Below are 22,175 nucleotides of genomic sequence, written 5' to 3'. Positions count from 1 at the left end.
AATTGTTAAAGTTTCAAAACGCTCAATGATAGGGCAACAGAGCCACGCTTTTTACTTGCTCTTTATTGAAAGAGCAAATGTCAAAACAACCAAAATACTGAATTAGCAATTCTTAAAACTGCAATTTTACCATCGCATCCTAAGTTGTGAATTACAGTAACAGCCTCCAGAAAAATCAGGTGTTTGGTAAAGCAAGGCGCATAGAGCCAGATTTTGATATAGGTGCTTTTCCTTTGGTCTTGCTATGACTTTAAATACGCTACATAGCCAGCTGGGAGATACAGGCACCTGCACAGCAATCCCTGCTGGCTCCAAATGTCCTCGAAGGTGGCGCTCACCAACCAACATGTGGGAACAGAAATGCACCCAGAGACATGTTCACCTGCAGCCTGAGTGTGGGTGATTGATAGGCTGTTCCCTAGGTGGAACTCAAGCCGTGTAACCTTCAGCACAAGCCTCAATGACGCTGCCATCTCTCACCCTTCATTTAACATCTGTCAGTCAGGGTCTAGCCCAGAAAAGGGGCACTTCCTGCAGGGATACACACCAGAAGGGTTTTTAATGCTGGGGGCAGAGCCCAGAGGCCAGATGGGAGATGCTGAGGCAGCCAGCAGATGAACTGCAGCTTCGGGAAGCAGCTCCAGCCCAGGGCTGCCGGCCTAAGCCTCAAGCCTGCTGGTCTCTGAGTGGCAGGCCTGTCCACTTGGGAGTCACTGGGTCCAGGTACTGCCAGACATGCTGCCGCAGCAGAGAAAATACAGGCCACCTTGTTCACCCCACATCGCCTGCGGAGGGACCTGCTGGAAGGGCAGACCCAGGAGGCTGGGAAGGGATCCTGGGAGAGTCGGGGGCTGGGAGGTCTATGACACACACCCACCCCATTCAACATTCAAAACTGCCTGGTTCCATATGCATATCACGCTTCTGTGCCCCCTACACTGCTTAGCCCACTGCAGGGCTTTCTGGGGTGCACTGGGTGATAGAGGAGCTTTCATACGTGCAACCTTTCCTCTCTCAGGAGAAAACCTTAATGTCAGACTGAACCAAACCAATTTGAGCATTGCTATATTTCCAGTATCCTAAGTAGCCTCTGATCGATTCTCGACCGCTTTTCATTGAAGAACAATCTTTGATGCCCCATAAATCCTCCCCATGGCCCCACGGCCCAGGCGGGCACCCCAGGCACAGGGAGGAGGCCAATGTGTCTCCAGCTGCATGGCTGGTAGAGTCAGGGTCCATGTGCAAGCTCCTCGTCCCAGAAGCTGGGCCCCCGGCCTGTCTTGTCCTCTCTCCTGTGTGGATCTGGGACCCTGAGGCTCGGGGAGGTTGTCCTGGGCAGCCTCCCTCTGGCCCTGCCCCAGGCCAGGCAGCGAAGGAAGGACCCAGGCAGGCAGGGCCTCCACACACCCACCTGCCTACCTGAGGCTGGCCTATCTGGCTGCCCTGTGTCCCTCCCCTCCCAGGCTCAGAAGTCATCTCTGGTGGGCTGTCCCCTCCCACTTGGCCCCAACCATAGCCCCTGCCCACTACAGCCTGGGACCAACGCTGCAGAACCACAAGCACTGTTTTGCCCAGTATGAAGCACCCCACTGCATCCCCCTTAGGTCACGATGTGCTAAGAGCGCTTGCTGCAGGAAAGGGAAGGGCGCCTGCCCTCAGGAGGACTGACAACCATGGCCCGCAGCGCAGAAGGTCAAGGTCAAGCTCAGGGACCCTCCAGAACTTGCCTTTGTTCGTGGCTGATCCGGGGACGTGACGACGACTGTGTTGCAGATGGTGAGTGCGATGAAGAAATCAAAGACGTCAGACAGCTCGGGCGAGAGGTGGGCCAGCAGGTGCTCCTGATGCCTCGCCACGGCTAGGCTCTTGTCACACTCACTCACCTTCTCCAGCAGCTTTGGGTCGGGCGTGATATCCTTCTCCTGGGGAGAAAGGGAGGCTGGCAGTGAGTCCCACCCAGTAGCCTGCCGAGGATCTTGGGGCGTGACTATTTAAGGTACTTTGATTTTATTATAAGCTGTAAACAGAACTTCATCTCTCATATACATATATGTCATTTTATAATTGTAAATTACTTACAATTTTAATTGCACAAAATATACATAGCTTCTATCCACTTTGTGAAAAACATGCTTCAGCATTGCCCTCTAGTCTTTTCGCTCTACATTTAAATTTCACATAATCAAAATATTTTATATACATATTGGTGGTTTCCATTTTCTCCAAAACATTATTAATTGTCTGAACTTTTCCAGGCTTTTAAGAATTATTTAAAAACACATTTTAACAACTTGAAAATGGACATGTCATCATTTATTTGACCATCCCTTTATCACTGGATATTTAAATTTCTTTCAGTTTTGCTGATGTAAATTACACATTGATAAACTTCCATATGTAGCAATCCTTGGCTGAATCGCTAAATTGCTAGACAAGAAAGTTTGAATACTTTAAATACTCTTGACTCATACTGAAAAATGCTGTCAGGAAACCTTGTTCCAATGCAGCCTCCCTCCTGCCAAGCGTGAGAGCCCCCACTCCCAGGGGCCCTGTAGAAACCCACCAATCAGCGTCCAAAACTCTAAATCAGCCCTATTTAGATGGCAGCTTCTCTGTGGGTTTAGAAGCACATGAGAGAATGAGGCCACAACAGAGTAAGCAAGGGGGATTCATCCCCTCTGCTGCATTGGTAAAACATTTCAGAAGTGAAAGGCTCTTTCAGAGGTTATTGCTCACTTCTGCGCCTCTCCCTGCTGGATGATGGTGGTCCATTTATGTCTGGGCGGCTGACAAGGCCAGGCAGAAAGTATTTTATGGATTTGGGCTGGTCTAATTAAAACTCCCTTGGGAGGGGTTGGCTTTGCTTTTTAGCGGTTGTCATCTTGTCCTGAGGTTTTATTTGCTTCATTTGGCAGCACGGGCTTCCTCTTTGTCACCCTTTCTGGGTGACTTGCCAGCAATCAACCAGCCTTAGAAGCCATGCAAAGGGGCCATGTCAGTGTCTTGGAAAAGACGACAGTGGAGAGAAAGTGTTGGCCAGAAAAGCTTCTGCTGAGTAGAGCCAAGCCACCCAGTGACAGTGTATTTGTAGGATTAAATATAGACACCTTCCATGAGCGGGGGATGGTGAAAATGGGGAAGAGATGTGGCAGCGCCCTAGCAGGAGGCCCTGTACACTCACCATGGGGCTGCTGAAGGCCGTGTGCTTGGACAGCATGCTGGCCCTCTTGGCCTCAGCCCGGCTGCCCGTGCGCCGGTGGGACTTGGTGCTCTGGGTTCTGTGCACCACCCGGACACTCTGGTGGCTGCCGATGCTGCCGCGCTGGGACACCGAGCCCCCTCTGGGCACCACTTCCTCCTCCTCCGAGTCTGCTTCCTGGTACCTGGCCAGACGCTGCGCTGTGGGGAGAGGGCGTAGGGTGAGGCATCATGGTGGAAGGCTGGGCGGAGAGAACCCATTCAGTGTGTTTTAGGTTCCGCGAGGCTTCCGGCAGGGCAGCCCCAGAGGATTCACCACCCTTGCTCTCTAATAGCAAGGGACAGAGAACATCCTCAGTCAGCTGCAACCTGGGGAGGTTGATATTCTCAACTCTGTTTCACAGAGACTGGCTTTCATCTCAGAGAACGTAAGGAGCTTTCTAAGGTCGCACGACTTAGGGGAAGGGGAACGGGTTGACGTCCAGCCGGTCTCTTCAGGTAGAGCCTAGGTGTACATGGGTTAGGGTGGCAGGTGGCCGGGGGAGGGAGGCAGGACAGAGGGTGGCGGGCCTTCCAGTCATGCTGGGATGACGGTGCTCACCTGGTGCTGAGCTCCTTGCCCACATGGACGGTGGCCACCATCTGCTCCTGTCTGGATGAAATGCTATGGCACAGGGGGGCTCACACTCCCAGACTGCACAGCTTGGACCCCTACAGCTAGGGTTTGGACTCAGCTTTGAAACTCCATCCAAGATGATCTTGACTGTGATGTTGCCCTGCTGAGCAAATTCCCCATGACCTGGTGAACGCTGGGCAAATCCCCTTTGGAGGTGCCTGCGCTGTGGCTTCTTGCTAACCCATGGCTCTGAACCAGTTTTCTGGGTTTTGCCCAGGGAGGACAGCTTGTTTCACCGTGGATGAGCAAAATGGAGACCATTCATGAGGATTACTTATCAGAACAACCGTTTAATCAGAACTTCAAGCACAGGCATGGTGCTGAGTCAAAGCAGCAGGGGCCTGTCAAGAGGCCGGAGAAGGAGATACTTCTGGAGCTGGCCAGCCGCTTGGACCAGGCCTTACACTGCGTATCTCTTAACAGACCCTCTGTGAGAGATGAGAAAAATGGGGATAAAAAAGGGGAAGTCACCTGCCCACCATCACAAGGCTGAGTACTTGCCAATGCCAGGATTCCAACTCAGGGAGATCCTAATTCCAGGAGCAGATGCCCTGCAAATGCCTCCCCAGCTCTCGGGTGGCATCAGCTCAGTGCACCGGAAGCAAGGACGCACAGAACCTGGACACATGACTCTGTCCAGCATGAGGTGAGGGGCTGGGCTTCAGCCGCCAAGAAAGTGGACTGGCCCATCCCACCCTCCCCCAGCAGTGGTCCCGCACATCCGGAGCTCCATGGAGCCATCCTTCAGGGCCCCCTCCTTCCCTCAGAGGCTGTGGGGGCCATGGCTGGTATGTTGGTGTTCTGAAGCAGTTTCTGATCGGCAGTGGCTCCTGGGATGCCTTCCATGTCCTCAGGAAAGATGAGGCCCAGGAGCAGGTAATGCCCCCTCCTGGGCATGCACAGCCAGCTAGCTCCAGGTCATCTTGCCAAGCTGTCAGAGGGGGCACACCCATGGCTTCCACAGCCGGTTCTGGTACGTGAGCAGGGCTTGGGGCTCAGAGTCCATCTGAACTCCTTTATGAGTGAGATCTGGAGAGGTCAGATCATAAGATAACTGGCTGATGACGCGCCTTGCCTGGGTGCCTGTCAATAGCTGATCCAGGCACTTCTCTAAAACACGCTGCTGAGATGTATGTGGTTTCATTCATCACCAGGAAGCTCCCTGTGTCTTGAGGCAAGGAAACCCTCTGGTTTTATGGCAGCATTTGGCAACTGTCAGAATCTTTCTGTAATCTTAGCTGGGATCCTGCCCCAGGGAGCCTGAGCTTCCAACTTTATTATTATCTTTTAAATGTATTATTATTATTAATGGATAGATCAGCACTGTATACATTCATGGGGTGCAATGTGATGTTCTGATGTATGTGTACAATGTGGCATGATTAAATCATGCTAATTAACAAATCTGTCACTTTGCTCGCCTATCATGTTTTTATGATGAGACAGTTAAAATGTACTCTCTCAGTCGTTTTGAAATGTGTAATACATTTTTATTGCCTCTGGTCACCTGGCTGTGCAACAGATCTCAAAACCTATTCCTCGTGTCTGTCTGAAGCTGGGTCTCAGCTTTAAGGGCTGCTGTAGAACCGACTGCCCGGGTCTCTGATCCCCTCAGGACTCTGCTGAGTTCTGTTTTTGAGAAGAGCACACAATGCACTGTGCTGCACCAGGTTTAGCAACTATGGGAGGGGAAGGGGAGGAAGGAGGGAGAGGAGAGGAGGGTAGGAGAAGGGAAAAAGAGAGGAGAGGGAGGCCGAAGGAGGCTGGTGGGAGGGAGGGCGGGTGAGTGGATGGAGTACTGTCTCTGATTATCTATTTTGGGTGGCAAATAAAACTTTAAACAAAGTGGGTAATTTCCTCTGCCTTCTGTTTACTATGACTGCTTTCCTTTTGTGTTGAGGAAGACTGTGGCTATCATGATAATCCTTGGTTTTATAAATCTCACAAAAGTGTCAGGTAAACAACAGATGCTTCCCACCAAATCCTTCTAAAGAGCAGCTTCCTAGTCATGCCCGCTTGCGTTCCCTCTGTCCGGTTTTAATTTGCTGTTTCTGTAGCATGGACTCTGTTTCTGTCACAGGCAGGAAATGGACCCCAAGCTGCAGTGCAGGGTGCCCACTCCCCGGGTGCTGCAGCCCCAGGCACAGTGGTGGCGGGGACCCTGGTCCATGCCCTCTCCTGACTGGGGTGGGGCGCTGGCTGCAGTCACACCCTGGGCTTCAGAGGCTGGTGTCTCCCCAGAGACACCAGGTTGAAAGGAGGCAGCCACAGATAAGGAAGGGAGAGGTGGGAGTGGGGACCGCTTCAATAATTGGGAGTGAGGCGATTCATCTTTCCAGTTCCCAGGAACACTGTTCCAGGGAAGAGAATGAAGCATGAATTAGCCAGTGCCCTTCTGAGGATTTTATGACTAGAAAATGGTTGGATGACAACAGAGACATCTCTCTGTCCCTTGGTGTGGCAGAGCAAGGGGACCGGATGCCTTGGGAGTGAGCTCCTTGCGGGTGGCTTGCCTGATTGCTTAGGCGGATGCCTGGCACCCCAGACACTGCAGGAACAGGGCGGGCAGCCGTGCCAGTGCCTGCTCTATAAATAGCACCGGGCTTCAGGCACCTGAGCTGCTGTGACAGCCACGTCTTTATACTCCCTTGAAAATCAGTAATCCCTGAAGCATGTGTGTCTGTGTGTGTGTGTGTGTGTGTGTGTGTGTGTGTCTCCAAACAGCTCTGGATAGGGCAGCTTTCTGGTTCAGCCTGGGTTGGGAGCCCCGCACCCCCAGACTCACCATTTGCATCATGAGAATATTCTACACCAGACACAGTGCATCTTCGGAAAACCATCTTATTCTCTGTCAAAGTGCCAGTTTTATCTGAGAAAATGTACTGTATCTGTCCTAAGTCTTCCGTGATGTTCAGAGCTCGGCACTGTAGCTGCGAGTCTGTTTCTTCATCATACAACTGCATGTCCTGGTTAATGAAGTACACTTGGCATGCTTTAACAATTTCAATGGAAACGTATAAGGAAATTGGGATCAAAACCTGGAAGAGACAAGGCACACAGGATGAATGACCGTGAGGACCAGGGAGCTGGGGAATTACTCAAATCTATTTAAATAACAAATGACTAAAACCGCAAGAAAGTAGGGACTATACTGTACCTTTAAGAGAGCTTAAATAGGTTGGTTTAGAGTCAGTATTGGAAAAGTATTAGAGTATTGGCAAAGAGAATAAACTAGGACAGCTTATGGAGCAGCTGCAGGGCGGGGATCCACTATGGTGTCTGGAAGTATGGTACCCATGGCTTGGATAGAAGCAAGCAAGTTGTGCTTGAGAGAGGCTAGGACAGGAAAGAGAGAAAAGAGAAAAAAAATCATGGCACAGTCAGTCCTCATAAGCAAGGTCACCTCACACCACACTCCATGGTGGCATTCGACCCCCAGGCTTTCCCTGGGCTCCCATCTCCCAGGGATACAACCCCAAGTTCAGGGGGCAGTGCAAACACAACAGACAGTCTTTTTTCAGATGCTGGCCTTGTGATTCTGTGCTCTTCTTGTACAATGCAGAGGAAAGGGAAAGAGGCTTTGAGAAAAACATTCAGTGATGCCTCCATAATTTAAGAACAATTCTCCTCGAAATTAATGTTTGCTTACTCATTTGTTTTTGTAGAGTAACAGTATTGAACTAATGTTTACAGACTCAGAATATCACACACAGACTAACTGGGTTCTCCTGGGAACTGAAGTACGTTAATCAAACACCAGCTACAGTCCTAACTCGAGGCTAGAACAAAATTTGCATTTATTTAGAAAACTAATTTAGACAGTTAAATAAGACTGTTTCCTGTTGTATGAAGCACATATAAGAGACAGCAAAGGTTCCCTCCTAGGCAAAGGCTGAGCCAATGTCCTCTGGTCACTCAGTTCCCAGGAAGGTTGGTAGTGACCCCACTGCCCCCTCGTCCTCTGGACTCTGGGACCCTCCCCACTCTTTCACAGACCTTTCTGGGCATAGATAGCCAGGCATTGACTGGGAGGTGTCAGGGAGGCATGCGAATTAATAATAATAGTAACAATAGCAAGTGCAGATAAATGCAATGTGGATAACCTCGACTAAATCCTGGAGGAGAAAAAGCACATTTATGGAAGGACTAGTGGGATCTGAAAGAAGGCTGTAGTTTTGTTCAAAGCAAAGGACTAGGCCGGGTGCAGTGGCTCATGCCTGTCATCCTAGCACTTTGGGAGACCGAGGTGGGTGGATCACTTGAGGTCAGGAGTTCAAGACCAGCCTGGCCAACATGGTGAAACCCCATCTCTACTAAAAATACAAAAATTAGCAAGGTGTGTGGCATGCACCTGTAATCCCAGCTACTCGGGAGGCTGAGGCAAGATAATTGCTTGAACCCAGGAAGTGGAGGTTGCAGTGAGCCAAGATCGTGTCACTGCACTCCAGCCTGGTGACAAAACCAGACTCTGTCTAAAAAAAAAAAAAAGAAAAAGAGAAAAAAAAAAACAAAGCGAAGGACTAAAGTTGGCTTCTTAGTTTTCACAATGTCCCATGACAATGTAATATGTTCACATTAGGGGAAAGTGGGTGAGGGATGCATGGAAACTCTCTGTAACATTTATTTAGAAAACTAAATTTTATTTTGGAGTAATTTTAAGGTTTACAGAAAAGTTGCAATGACTTTCGCAACTTTTCTGTAAACCTTAAAATTATCCCAAAATAAAATCTATTTTTTTTAAAGTAACTGAAAGGAAAAATAACAAAATGAAAACAGTGACCCAAACCAAACTCTCAAAGCACAAGAACCTTAAGAACAGAAAAGGAGAATTTTAACTTAAAAATCACCCAAGGAAAGATCCCATTGGTGATTTAGGCTGAAAAATAAAAGGCAGAACTCCAGGTAGATATATTTGCCATCTTCCTAGCTGCAGAATTTATAGGAAATTCTGAACAGAGTATGATGATTTTAAGTTCTCTTCATAAAAGTAAAGCAATTATTGTATGATACTTAGTATTGTTACCTGCAGAACTATTATCATTGTTAAAAATGAGTAAACTGCAGCTGTGACTGGGGATAAGGAGCTTCCATCAGACTTGGGGACATAAAATAATGACTTCTTCTCTTGATACCGCCATATCCACAGTCCATGTCCTGTAGTAATGTTCAAAGAGAAATGTCATTCATCCAATGGAAAAATAAGAACATTGCTAGCATATATTAAAGCAAAACTTTAATATTCGTTACCTGATGCAAGCACATTTGGTTTTCTTAGTCAGCTTTGCCATGTCAGAAAGCGAAAACACAATGTTCTCAGCACCTTCGATCCAACTTCAGGAAGGAGGTGGGACTTGGTCTCTTCCTTACACTGAGAGTTTCCCATTGTTGGTGCTAAGTGGCACCACTTGTCCCAACACAGAGCTACCCGCGTGTTGGCAGCTGACAGTGTGAGGCGCCAAGACAGAATTTCTTAACACGCATCTCACGAAATACCAGTCTCATGAAATGCGCAGCAAAAAAACAGTCAGTAGGCTCAGACACTGCCATTATTGTCCTTTCCTGAGATTCACAATTCACATATGGGAAGCTCTGGGAAGCCAACCGTAGTGCACATTGCCTAATCCACTGGACCCACACCTGTCTGGTCACAGAAGCCTTTTTCATGTCCCGTACATCTGTAACTTATGCCACTGGGCTGAGACCACATCGCACCCACTTGGTGTAGCCCTACATGGAACCTAACTGCTAGTCCCTTCTTAGGATCCAAAGCCATTTTTTGTTTCTCTTTTCATGAAGTTCCCATTAGTAACATTTGTGCTTCTCCTGCTATTAGCCTTAGTTCGGCACCAGCTTACTGATACTTCTTCCCCTGGAATTACCACCACTGCTGTGATGAAAGCATTCTTCCACTAAGAAATCGTCAGTTCAGAAAATAACATTACAGTCAGCTCTCAGTATCTGTGGGTTCCATATCCGTGGATTCAACCAACCATGGACCAAAAATATTAGGAGAAAAAAATTATATCTGTGTGTATTCCCTAAACAACACAGTATAACCATTATTTACATGACATTTACATTGTATTAGGCATTATAAGTAACCTAGAGGTGATTTAAAGCAGGGGTCCCTAATCCCCAGGCTGCAGACTGGTACTGGTCCATGGCCTGTTAGGAACCGGGCGGCACAGCTGGAGGTGAGTGGCAGGTGAGTGAGCATTCCCACCTGAGCCCCGTCTCCTGTCAGATCAGCAGCAGCATTCGATTCTCACAGGAGCACAAACCCTACTGTGAATTGTGCATGGGAGGGATCTAGGTTGCACGCTCCTGATGAGAATCTAACTGGTGCCTGATGATCTGAGGTGGAACAGTTTCACCCTTAAACCATATCCTCTGCTACCCCCACATCCGTGGAAAAAAATATCTTCATAAAACCAGTCCTTGGTGCCAAAAAGGTTGGGGACTGCTGATTTAAAGTATAGAGGAGGGTATAGGTAGGTTATATGCCAAATACTATTCCACTTCATGTCAGGGACTTGAGCATCTGAAGATTTTGTTATAGAGGGGGAGTCCTGGAACCAACCCCCCATGGATACCGAGGGACAGCTATACTCTGCCATGCCCATTCACCCAGGCGTTTCCATGTGGCCTGTGCTGATGTAGGCTGCCCTTGAGTTCAAGTCAGTGAAAAACTGGGGTTTTAACTTTTGAGTGCTAGGTTTGCATGTCTGGGGGCAGCCCACCAAGCTCACCTGGAGCCCACTCATTTCTTTCTTTCTTTCTTTTTTTTTTTTTTGGAAACAGAATCTCACTCTCTCACCCAGGCTGGAGTGCAGTGGTGCGATCTCAGCTCGCTGCAACCTCCCCCTCCCGGGCTCAAGCCATTCTCCTGCCTCAGCCTCCCGAGTAGCTGGGACTACAGGCACATTTTTTTTGTATTTTTAGTAGAGATGGGATTTCACCATGTTGGCCAGCTGGTCACCAACTCCTGACCTCAAGTGATCCGCCCGCCTCGGCCTCCCAAAGTGCTAGGATTACGGGCACGAGCCACTGCGCCTGGCCCCCACTCATTTCCGATCCATCTAGGAGACTTACCGACTGCTGAAAACAGAGACATGCAAACAAGGAGCAGGACACACCAGAGCACGTCGCAGTTCATCTGCCTCTCCAGCTTGCTGCGCTTGTAGCGGGGCCCACTGTTGTTCAGCAGAGCCTTGGTTTCATGTCCTGTCGGGGAGGACAAAGAGACATGGCAAGTCAGAGACTGGAGCTAAGGGACCAGCTGCACGGATGGCGTGGAGGGAATTCCATGCTGCCATTCAGTGGTGCTTAGGTGAGAAGCTCGGTCAAAAAAGCAGGGTTTAAAATTAGTCTTACTTCCTGTTGAACAGGTCTGAAAATAAATAAAATAAAATGAAATTAATCTTATATATATATAATGACTGTGGAGAAAGAAATGGAAAGAAATACACTACCGTGCCAAGAAAGAAGGCTTTGGGTTGAGGTACTATTCAAAGAATTTTTGCTTTTGCTCCTTTCCATTTTCCCAGTTTCCAAATGTTCTACAATGGGGATATGTTATGCTTTTTTTCTTTTTTTTTTTTTTGAGATGGAGTCTTACTCCGTTGCCCAGGCTGGAGTGCAGTGGTGTAAACTCGGCTCACTGCAACCTCCGTCTCTCAGGTTCAAGAGATTCTCCTGCCTCAGCCTCCCTAGTAGCTGGGACTACAGGTGTGCACCACCACGCCCAGCTAATTTTTTGTGTGTTTTTAGTAGAGATGGGGTTTCACTATGTTGGCCAAGCTGGTCTCAAGCTCCTGACCTCATGATCTGCCCGTCTCAGCCTCCCAAAGTGCTGGGATTACAGGTGTGAGTCACCACATCCAGCCATGCTACTCTTAGAAAACGGTGAGGGAGGCCAGGCACGGTGACTCATGCCTGTAATCCCAGCACTTTGGGAGGCCAAGGCAGGCGGATCACAAGATCAGGAGATCGACACCATCCTGGCTAATACGGTGAAATCCTGTATCTACTAAAAAAATACAAAAAAAAAAAGTAGCCAGGCGTGGCGGGCGCTTGTAATCCCAGCTACTCGGGAGGCTGAGGCAGGAGAATGGCGTGAACCCGGAAGGCGGAGCTTGCAGTGAGCCGAGATCGCGCCACTGCCCTCCAGCCTGGGCGACGGTGCGAGACTCGTCTCAAAAAAAAAGAAAAAGAAAAAAGAAAAGAAAACAGTGAGGGGAAGTGCTGGAGAACACAGCGCTGTCTGGCGGCAGGTGGTGCCAGGTGCCCGAGCCTACCTGCGTAGATGACAATGCCGACGACTGCGTCCGTGTTCCTAAGGGTGCAGCCCCTCAGCAGCAGGTTTTCTTTATACAGCCCGGCCTTTTTCCCGTTGTCATGTATGCTGTAGAGGGACAGTTGGCACATGTCACGTGGTTGCAGGCCTGTGCCTCATGTCTGGAGCCGCACTGCCTTGAGGAAGGAAGGCCCTGACACAATGAAAGCTTGGGGCCGCTGGGATCTGGACTGGGAAGGGTACAGGGGGCCCCCGAGAGTGGGTGGCTTGCCTTGTGGGTCTCTGCAAGAGCTGAGACAGAACTGCTGTTCACTAGTCACTAGGCATCCAGAAGCAGCTCGAGAGCCTGGTGTTTATTTGTTTTGCAGATGGTCTTGTTTTCACTCTGGGACTGATCACCACTAGGAAGGGCAAACCCCCAACCGGCCAAGGAAGGCCTTGCTTGGTCTCTGTACATCTCCTGCTCAACACAGGAAATGTTACTCCTAATCAGTCTCAAGTTGTCATAAAAATACAAACATCTTTCTACAAAAGGGGACGATATTGGTTTCATTTTTAACATCCTTTTCTCTTACAAGAAGTTATAAATTTATTAGAAATATTAATATACGTGGTCTGAAATGTGGTAAATTCCATGAAACAATTCTATAAATTCTGTTTTACTGCTATTTAGATTCAGAGGGATAGTCTAAGCTTAAGCTACTGGTTTTCAAACTTGTCCTCCGGGCCCACTGATGACCCAGGCTGGCTGGGCAGTCTTGGGCTAGGACCGCCCTGGGACAGATATGGCCCCAGGGGCCAGAGCACAGGTCACAGGGGGAGGCCTCATAACCGGAACTGTAGCCCAGGCCTGCTGTGGTTCCAGGTTTCCAGAACAACAGCAGGGGCCCAGCCTAACCCACCCCAGGCAGGGCCACCAAGGGAGTGCCTTCCGAGAGGCTACCTTTTCACACCCACCCCCCTCTCCGCACACATTCCCCACACTCTCAAGCCCACATGCTTCCTGTATGGCTCTTAGCGTCTCACCAGGGACCCCTGCAGGGGTTTCCCTCCTGCCAACTATTAGCCTTCTGACCAGGGAAATAAACCTATGTCCTAGTGAAGAAGAGAAGCTAAACAGTAAAGGCAAGGCTGAAATGCAAGCTGGGAGGATATATTTTCCACAAGTCAGTTATTTACCAACAGCAAGGGTTCTTCGCCAGAGCAGTCACAGGGGGGCCACACAAGGGCTGTTCAGCCAACGCCGTGTCTACTGTTCCCTTGGCAATGCCAAGACGGAGTAAGGTTTTCCTTTAAAGAGAGATTCGAGACGGCAAACCACTTTGCCAGCCACAGCATCAAAAGCCTGGCAGGTATGAGATATCCTTAGGTACAAAACCCTGCTCCGCACTTGTGGAGTGAGGACACCCCCTATCACGTGTCTCCCGCGGACTTCTCCAGCGAAAGCCAGACAAAGACACCATTGCACTGGGACAGTAGAAAATAACAAATCGTCTCCAAGTTCAGGTTATGCTTATTAAGGAAAAACGATAAACTTTATAGAAACAAGAAAAATGTTCTACATTAAATGTTCTTAATTGTGACACTGACTTTTGAGCAACTACTGTGATTTCTGATGAGTCCAAGCCAGACGGCAACTTGGCACCTTGCACAGATGCATCGACCTATACAGGTCCACGCCAGAAGGAAGAGCGAATGCGAGGGGATGGGAACGCACTCCTGCGTGAACAGCCCACAACACAAAGGGGAGGCTGGAGAATGACATCACCATCAGGTGCCTGGTGCCTGGGCTAGAGGCTGCCTTGGGCTTCTGAGAGAGAGGGCCCCGGCCGAGGGCGACACAGGCCCAGAAGCACACAGGCACAAGGCTCAACTCCACAAAGACACACACAAGAAGGTGAGCCGTCAGCTCCGTTGTCATGGGCTGAACCGTGTCCCCTCAGAATTCAGCTGGTGAAGCCCTAACTCCCAGGACTGCAGAATATGGCTGTATTTGGAGACAGGGTCTTTAAAGAGATCCTTAAGTTAAAATGAGGTCCTTTGGACAGGCGTGGTGGCTCACACCTGTAATCCCAGCACTTTGGGAGGCCAAGGCAGGCGGATCACTTGAGGTCAGGAGTTCGAGACCAGCCTGATCAATATGGTGAAACCCCGTCACCAGGTGTCCTTGACTCCTCCCCCATTTTTACATCCATTCAACCTCATCTCCCTGGCTGTGTCTTTAATCCATGCCCTCTTCTGTATATCTCCATGCAGCACTGCTCTGATTCAGGCGTCTGCATTTCTCTGCTGGAGCCGGCAACACACGCTTGCTGGCCTCAGCTCCACTGGCCTGGGTTCCTCACGTGGGTTCCTCACACAGGCATCGGAGCAATCTTCGAGTGTGCGCCTGTGAGTGTCCCCTGCAGGACTCCTCATTGCTCCAGCTTGACGTGGGAACAAGCCGACTCTGCAGCCCCTGCTTGGCCCACAGAAGGGGTGGCTTCTGTGGTTTTCTGCCCCAGCCACCCCCACACAGCACGTTCTGTCCACTCTGTGCTAGCCTCTGCCTGAGGTAGCCCGGCCTTCCGGCCTGGGCTCAGCTTCTGCCACCTTCAGGGCAGTCCTCCATGCCACACTCCCAGGCCCCCCACCCAGGCCAGCTGGCAGTATTCCATCCACTTCCATGTCTCTGCTTCCAAACAGGAGCTGCTCATGTCCTATCCATTGCACACCCCAGTGCCTACCTCAGAGCCTGGCAAACGTTGAAGGCTGCCCGGCCCTTGGCTTTGAGCTGAGTCCCTCCAGTGGGGGATGACAGGAAGGACACTGGAGGAGTGGCTGAGAGCAAGAAAAGACAGGGAGTAGGCTGGGTGCGGTGGCTCACACCTGTAATCCCAGCACTTTGGGAGGCCGAGGTGGGAGGATTGCTTGAGGCCAGAAGTTAGAGACTAGCCTGGCTAACATGGCGAAACCCCGTCTCTACTAAAAATACCAAAAAAAAAAAAAAAATAGCCAGGCATGGTGGTACACACCTGTAATCCCAGCTACTCAGGGAGGCTGAGGCAGGAGAATCACTTGAACCCAGGAGGTGGAGGTTGCAGCGAGCCAAGATCGTGCCACTGCACTACAGCCTGGGCAACAGAGTGAGACTCTGTCTCAAAAAAAAAAAAAAAAAAAAAAGAAGAAAGAAAGGAAGGAAGGAAGGAAGGAAGGAAGGAAGGACAGGGAGTTTATTCCCTGCTCCCTCCTAGAGAGGCAGCACTGGCTGGCAGTGTCCCCTGACCAGGGCTATGAGTCTCCCCAGGCATCTCCCTGGTCATGAGTCCCCCAGGGCCACTCTTCCCCATGGGGCATCATGGCAGTGACTGCTCAGCGGCCACTAATCTAGCATCTGCTCTGTCTCCGATGCGTCCCCTACACCCACCCACTCCTGCAGAAACACCTTAGCAAAGATGCACCCTTAACAAGTATCCTTCCTCATCTATATGAATCAGGGTGTTCAGTCTGCTTCCTAAGTGGGTCCTGACTGACATAAGTTGGGAGGAAGGAATGACAGATAATTCCTTCCATTGGCAAATCCTGGGCAGCATTTGCTTTAAAATAATCAGATGTTCATATTTTTGTATAAATAATACATAAAAATAAATAAATATTTCTGTATAAAATAATCAGATGTTCATATCTAACAAAAGTAGTGTGGAAATTACCAGACTGTTTTGTGCTGATGTTCAATATTTTTAAGATATAAATATGTCAACTAAAGATGGCAAGGTGAAATTAAAACATTCCAGTTTTAATGAATCTAGTTGATGCAGTTTATTTAATGCTTGGTCACTGGCAGTAAAGACATTTTGGATACAGCCCACACAAGGCTCCAACCAGACACCAGGGAGGAGGGGGAAGGGGCCCTGACAGCTCTGTTGTTAGTGACAGCCCTGCTGTCTTTACTAACCACCGTCTCTGAAGGGTGTCACCCACCAGGGCGAAGAGCCTACCCCAAAATGCAGCTGGTGCTCGTGCCGGCCCTATGCGGTTGTAGGAGGCTCTCCAGGTCAGAAGCCTGCTCTGTGGGTTAAGAATGGTCACCAAAGGAGAACAGGGTTGGCTATACTTGTATCCGACAAAATAGACTAAGTCAAAAACTATCCTACAAGACAAAGAAGGGTCAATTATGCAGGAAGACATAACAATTATAAATATGTATGCATCCAATATCAAAGCACCCAAGTATATAAAGCAAACATTGACAGATCGGAAAAGAGAACTAGGGAACCTGCTTTACAACGTGAAATGGAATTTTACATTGGATGACCAACTAACCAGACAACCTCTTTGCTTTATTCTTTAGGGGAAAGTGCAAATGTTTGATTGATTTGTGGCTTCAGAGGTGACCACATGCCATAAAATTGGCTGAGCACAATCAGCAGGGTCAGGCTGAGCCAGGCCTCCATTCCCAGGAGGCCTCTCTGAACGATGACACCTCAGGGTTGGGGCTAAGGAGTGAGTGCTGGGAACAGCTGGAGAAGGTGGGGAACGATGTTACTTCCAAATCCTAACTCCGAAGATTTCATTAGGGCTTAACTATATGAGGATCCTTCCAAAGAATGCAGCCTTAAAGGGCACTTGAATAATGAGGCTCCTAGCACTATTTTTCTGCCAGCTGGAGATATATTTCACATACTATAATGTTCACTCATTTAAAGTTCATAGAGTTCTGTATTTTGCTTTGTTTCAGATAGGGTCTCGCTCTGTTGTCCAGGCTGGAGTGCAGTGGTGTGATCATAGCTCACTGCAGCCTGGACCTCCTGAGCTCAAGCCATCCTCCCACCTCAACCTCCTGAGTTTCTGTGACTACAGGTGCGCACCACCACACCCACACCAGGCTAATTTTTGTGTGTGTGTGTGATTTTTGTAGAGACAAGGTCTCACTACATTGTCCAGGCTGCTCTTGAACTCCTAACCTCAAGTGAACCTCCCATCTAGGCCTCCCAAAGGATTACAGGCATGAGCCACTGCACAGCCTAATTTTTTTTCTGTTTGTATTTGTATCGTCAGAGTTGTAAAACTACCACCACCAGCTAATATGAGAACATTTTCTTCTTTCTTTTTTTTGAGACTGGGTCTTGCTCTGTCTCCCAGGATGGAGTACAATGGCACAATCACGGTTCGCTGCAATCTCTGCCTCCCCCGCTCAAGCGACCCTCCCACATCAGCCTCCCAGGTAGCTGGTACTATAGGAGTGCACCTCCACCCCCAGCTAACGAGAACATTTTCATCACCCTAAAAATAAACCCTAGACCCACGGGCAGTCACTTCCCATTCCTATCTCATTCCACACCCCCAAACCCTGGCAACTGCCAATCCACTTTCTGTGTCTAAGATTTTCCTACTGTGAGCATTTCACATGCGACACCTTCTTTTTTTTTTTTTTTTTTTTGAGATGGGAGTCTCGCTCTGTCACCCAGGCTGGAGTGCAGTGGTGTGATTCTGGCTCACTGCAAGCTCCGCCTCCCGGGTTCACGCCATTCTCCTGCCTCAGCCACCTGAGTAGCTGGGACTATAGGCGCCCTCCACGACACCTGGCTAGTTTTTTGTATGTTTAGTAGAGACGGGGTTTCACCGTGTTAGCCAGGATGGTCTCGATCTCCTGACCTCGTGATCCACCCGCCCTGGCCTCCCAAAGTGCTGGGATGACAGGTGTGAGCCACCGCGCCTGGCCACGACACCTTCTAATTCATGTTGTACTTCACATTCATTCCTTCACTGGACTCTCATGTCAGCCTGTGAGGTTGACAGGCAGTCGATGATACCTCCAGGATTAGGAGAAGGCCGGGGCTCAGAAAGGCAGAATAACTTTCCTAAGGCCACTTCCCAGGGAAGAGAAAGAGCCTGTATTCAGACTTGGGTCTTCTTGCTACAAACCCAAACTCAGTTCTGTTCTCCAAGTGCAAACAGTTAATGTTTCAAGTTTGGAATGGCAGGTCCTAAAAGAGGCAAATCTGCCGGCATTCCTGGGCTCTGTGGTGTGAAGGAGGTTACGGGGCAGCAGCTGCCTCATGGAGGCTGCAAGGAGGCCAGGGGGAGGAAGCAAACCAGGGAGGTGGCTCTGCAGCTGAGCCACTTCCTGAGCCTAGACAGCAGATCTACCTCCCAACTTAGCTCCCTGCCCTGGGCATCAGGACTGGTATGGGGTTAAGACCTCCTTTCTCTTTGCTTGGGACAGATAGCATTACCAGGCCCTGCAGGAGGGAGGATTCCTGCCCGAGGGAGCACTCCAGCCCCAGGGAGCACTCCTACCCCGGGAGAATTCCTCACTGTGAGGCTGCCCCAGTCCCCTTCAGGCTGATGGTCTGGGGCAGGGCTGCTCCCTCTGGTCGTGCCCCACAGTCACGGGGGGAAGTATTAACACACTGCTGCTCCACCCCCAGAGGCCCCTCCTGACTTGTCTGGCTGGGAGAGGGGCCATCCAGGCCCCGACAGCCCTGTGGCAAGCCCAGAACACCCCGGCTGGTGGAGATGGCGAATCACCGTTAAAGAGCATCAGGTGTGGAGAGGCCTGAATTGGCTGGGCGCACACTGGCCCAGATGGTGCCTGCGCCCAGGCTATAGGCGGGCTACCAGGGTTGGACGATGGGTGGAGTACACGAGGAGACAACACGACATGACTGAGGGCAAAGCAGGAAAGGATTTCACTCTGGGAGAGCTGCTCTTCTCATGTCCCTTTCTCGGGCAACATGCCGGTGAGGACACCACACGAGGAACGCCTGCTGGCGGCACAGGCTGGAGAAACCCCAGTGGGCCTGGCTGGCTGGCTGCAGGCAGATGACACCCACTCAAGAGGCGTCTTCCCCAGCACCCGGGGGGAGTGCAGCCAGGCCTGGGGGTACACAGCCAGGCAAGGGCCTCATGTGGGAGGCAGTGAGGTGCTGGGGCTGAGCGCAGGGCGGAGACACCACCCCAGACTCCTGTCCTCACCACACTGCTAGAAACAGTGGCTGAGCAATACAATGCTCCTCCCGTCTCCTGCACCAGACCCTGCCCCTCTCGTCCACCCCAGCAGAGGGCCGTCACCTTTCCTAGGCTCTGTGGGATCCAGCAGGCTGCAGGCCTTCGTATCTGTCCCTGCTGTGCCTCCACTGCCAGGCACCGCCCTGTCACACCAAGGACAATGAGCTAGGAGTGCAGTCTTCAGAAGAGAAAGTCGACTCCTGGTTTATTTATGTTTTTGGTGGAGTTGGCACCGTAAAATCATTCCAGGGATACCACTGAACATTCTCCAGAGACTGCCCTCACCCCACTCTTTACAATTGTTGTTTCAGGTCAAGATGTCTAGCAACCCAGCACCTGCTCTCTGTAGCCGACTCATGCCTGGGAATTCCCAGCAGTGCTGAGGATGGTGCCGTGCACACAAACTCTTGGGGCAAGGGATCAAGGAGGCCTGGGGAAGATGGCCCAGGAGTCAAGAAAGACCAGAAAAGCCACAGCACACGGGTTGTGCTGAGTATTTCCTCCCCAAATCGTAGAGGTTATATGCTTACATTTTGTTGTTGAGTTTTACCCTGCTTTAATTGGCTTATTTAAGGGGTGATTTAATGCTATCCATGTCTGATTCTCAGATAATAAGGGCAATTCCAGTGGGCCATCACTTGGCTGCAGACACATTTCAGCTTTTGCTGTGCAGAGCTCACTTCCGTTGGGTCATCCCCAGCCCTACCGCCTGCCACTGTGTGCTGGGCACAGGCAGTAATGCTGGAGGTGCTGGCAAAACAGAAGACTCAACCTACACCGAAAGCTCTTAGAAATGGGGCCACTTCCAGAAGCAGATCGCTCCCACGCCTCCGTATGTCTGCGTGGTGGGAGCGGGGGGCTGGGGGGGTGGGGGAAGTGGGTGGGGCAGGCGAGGCCACTGCCTGGGCCATTCAGCGGCTGCAGGCGTCAAAGGTCCATCCCTGCCTCCAAGCAGGACAGTGCCAGGAGGTGGCCCCTTGTGCTGCAGGCGAGAGGGCTGAGCCCACGGGAGGTGGCTGAGGCATGATAGCTGGAACAGAGCTTGAGGGCAGAGGAAGGTCATGTGCGTCATGCCCCTGTCACAGCCTTGTTTTCCAGAAGACCATCCCCAAGGGCCCTGGCAGGCCACTCAGCAACTCTGTTCTGACACTGCCTATTCTCTTCCATGTTTTTGCCCACAGCACTGACCACACGCACACACTCCGATTATTATGGAAATTTTCAAACAGACATGAAGGTGGTTTCTACTACTCCCCATCACGTGGCTTCAGCAAGTGCCAACACAGGGCCAGGCCTGTGCCCTGATCCACCTGTCTTTCTGTTTTGGAGCAGGAAGGGGCTGGCCTACTAGATACACTCTAGGTTATGCTTATTTGTTTTAATTGTCTTTCTTTCCCCCTAACTAGAATGAAATAAACACAAAGGCAGGAACTTCGGTTTATTCAGTTTACCACATTACATCCAGTGCCTTGAATGCGCCCAGCATGTAACAGGTATCAATAAATACTTGTTCAGTGACTGAGTGGAAGCATACATTCATGAAACTCCACCCGGCCTACTCCTGCTTCCATGTAACGGGGCCATGTGTGGTCAGCTACACATCTCTGGTCACACCCATCACCTACCCGGGCCTGCTGGCAGGAGGAAAAGCGGTACCTCCTCCTCACAGATGGTAGTGGCAAGCTTCTACTGACAACAGGCTCTTACCCACTACTGACAACAGGCTCTTACTTCCAAAAGCAGCCAAGAAGGCTCAGGTGCTGGGCCACATTCCCAAACAGCTACACCATGTGGCAAAGAGTATTAAACGCATACTTTATAACTGAGAATGTGTATACACCTGCCTATGTAGTTAGCAAACAGAAGGATGCGCGCAGGCAGACGCACGATACTCACATGCAGCCGCGAAACCTACTCAGGTCGTTGTTTGGCTTCTCGCATTCGATCACGCTGGTGAACGTCAAAGGATTGAATTCGGAGACCTAAAATAACAGCACGTAGACATTAGAGAAATCCGGGCTCAGGCTGCGCCGTTCTAAAAGGCACTCGCTTTTCTGTCTCGCATCCGCGGCAGGCACATTTCACCGGGGAAGAACTCTGCCTATGAATCTCCCTGGAAATCCAAGGCACCGCCTTCTCCACTGTATAATAAATAACAGTTAATCATTTTACAACGAATGACAATTGGGGGACTGGTACTGGTTACTGGCTAGTAAGTGAGCAGAAATGACTGCAGCTCTATTGCAAAATGAGAGAACAGGCGATAAAGCAAAGGAGGCCATCAATGAAGCAAAGGGATGAATGAGTTTTTTTAAGACACACGGCACTTGCCCATTTCTACAGACTTAGAGAAGCAAATTCCACCTGGAAAACAGGAGCTTATAATAAATTCTATTTTTTCAACGTACACTACATGATCTTCATGGGTCTTTGATGAAAAAGATTCACATAGCCAATGAGTGAGCCAACAACTTCTTTAGTGTTCTGCTCAATTAAAAAAAAACCCTGACAACTCACCACAAAAATGTCTTTAGAATTTTTCCATTGATAGATAAAACAGAGCCTGGCTCATAAGAAAGGCTTAGGAGTGGGGGGAAAGGAGGAAGAAGGGAGAGAAATGGAGGGAATAAGCCTTCAGTATAAATGAGCACAATTAGTGGATTTCTTTTTTATCAGCTCTCTGGTCAGGCCTGGCATTCTACTTAATCTAGCAAGTGTCATAACATGGTAAAAAATCGAACTATCTTTGATGACACACACAAAAAGTGAAGGTGGTTAAAAATTATAGAAATGGCATAAACACTGTTGACCCCACCCCAGGTTAACTATGGCTCTGCCGCAACCACACATTTCCCTGCATAGAATACAGCCATAAAGGTAATTACTCAAAACTCAGTTCCTACTGTTTCCCAGTGTAAAGCGTACCTTAAAAGGGGCGTGTGCTAGATAATCGTAGCTCGATTCAATAACTGAAATTGAAATGCTATTTTAAAAGGCTCTTCTTGGAGTTTAATT

General features: G+C 49.8%; 1 protein-coding gene across 2 annotated transcripts in view; it reads right to left on the bottom strand.

Moving 5' to 3' along the window:
• The window catches only part of ATP10A (ATPase phospholipid transporting 10A (putative)), a 185,270-nt gene that overhangs the window by 35,926 nt on the left and 127,169 nt on the right, over nucleotides 1–22,175 (bottom strand). For both annotated transcript variants that reach the window (XM_510255.9, XM_024349066.3), the window contains exons 3-9: nucleotides 21,057–21,142; nucleotides 12,172–12,278; nucleotides 10,967–11,098; nucleotides 8,898–9,028; nucleotides 6,660–6,912; nucleotides 3,182–3,399; nucleotides 1,728–1,922 (exon numbers count right to left, since the gene is read on the bottom strand). In XM_510255.9, coding sequence (XP_510255.4) covers nucleotides 1,728–1,922; nucleotides 3,182–3,399; nucleotides 6,660–6,912; nucleotides 8,898–9,028; nucleotides 10,967–11,098; nucleotides 12,172–12,278; nucleotides 21,057–21,142 — 1,122 coding nt within the window. The remainder of the gene's footprint in view (nucleotides 1–1,727; nucleotides 1,923–3,181; nucleotides 3,400–6,659; nucleotides 6,913–8,897; nucleotides 9,029–10,966; nucleotides 11,099–12,171; nucleotides 12,279–21,056; nucleotides 21,143–22,175) is intronic.

This window comes from Pan troglodytes, chromosome 16 (assembly GCF_028858775.2).
Source record: "Pan troglodytes isolate AG18354 chromosome 16, NHGRI_mPanTro3-v2.0_pri, whole genome shotgun sequence".
NCBI lineage: Eukaryota > Metazoa > Chordata > Mammalia > Primates > Hominidae > Pan > Pan troglodytes.
The sequence above is the reverse complement of the archived record's forward strand: the minus strand, read 5'-3'. Positions and strand labels throughout refer to the sequence as shown.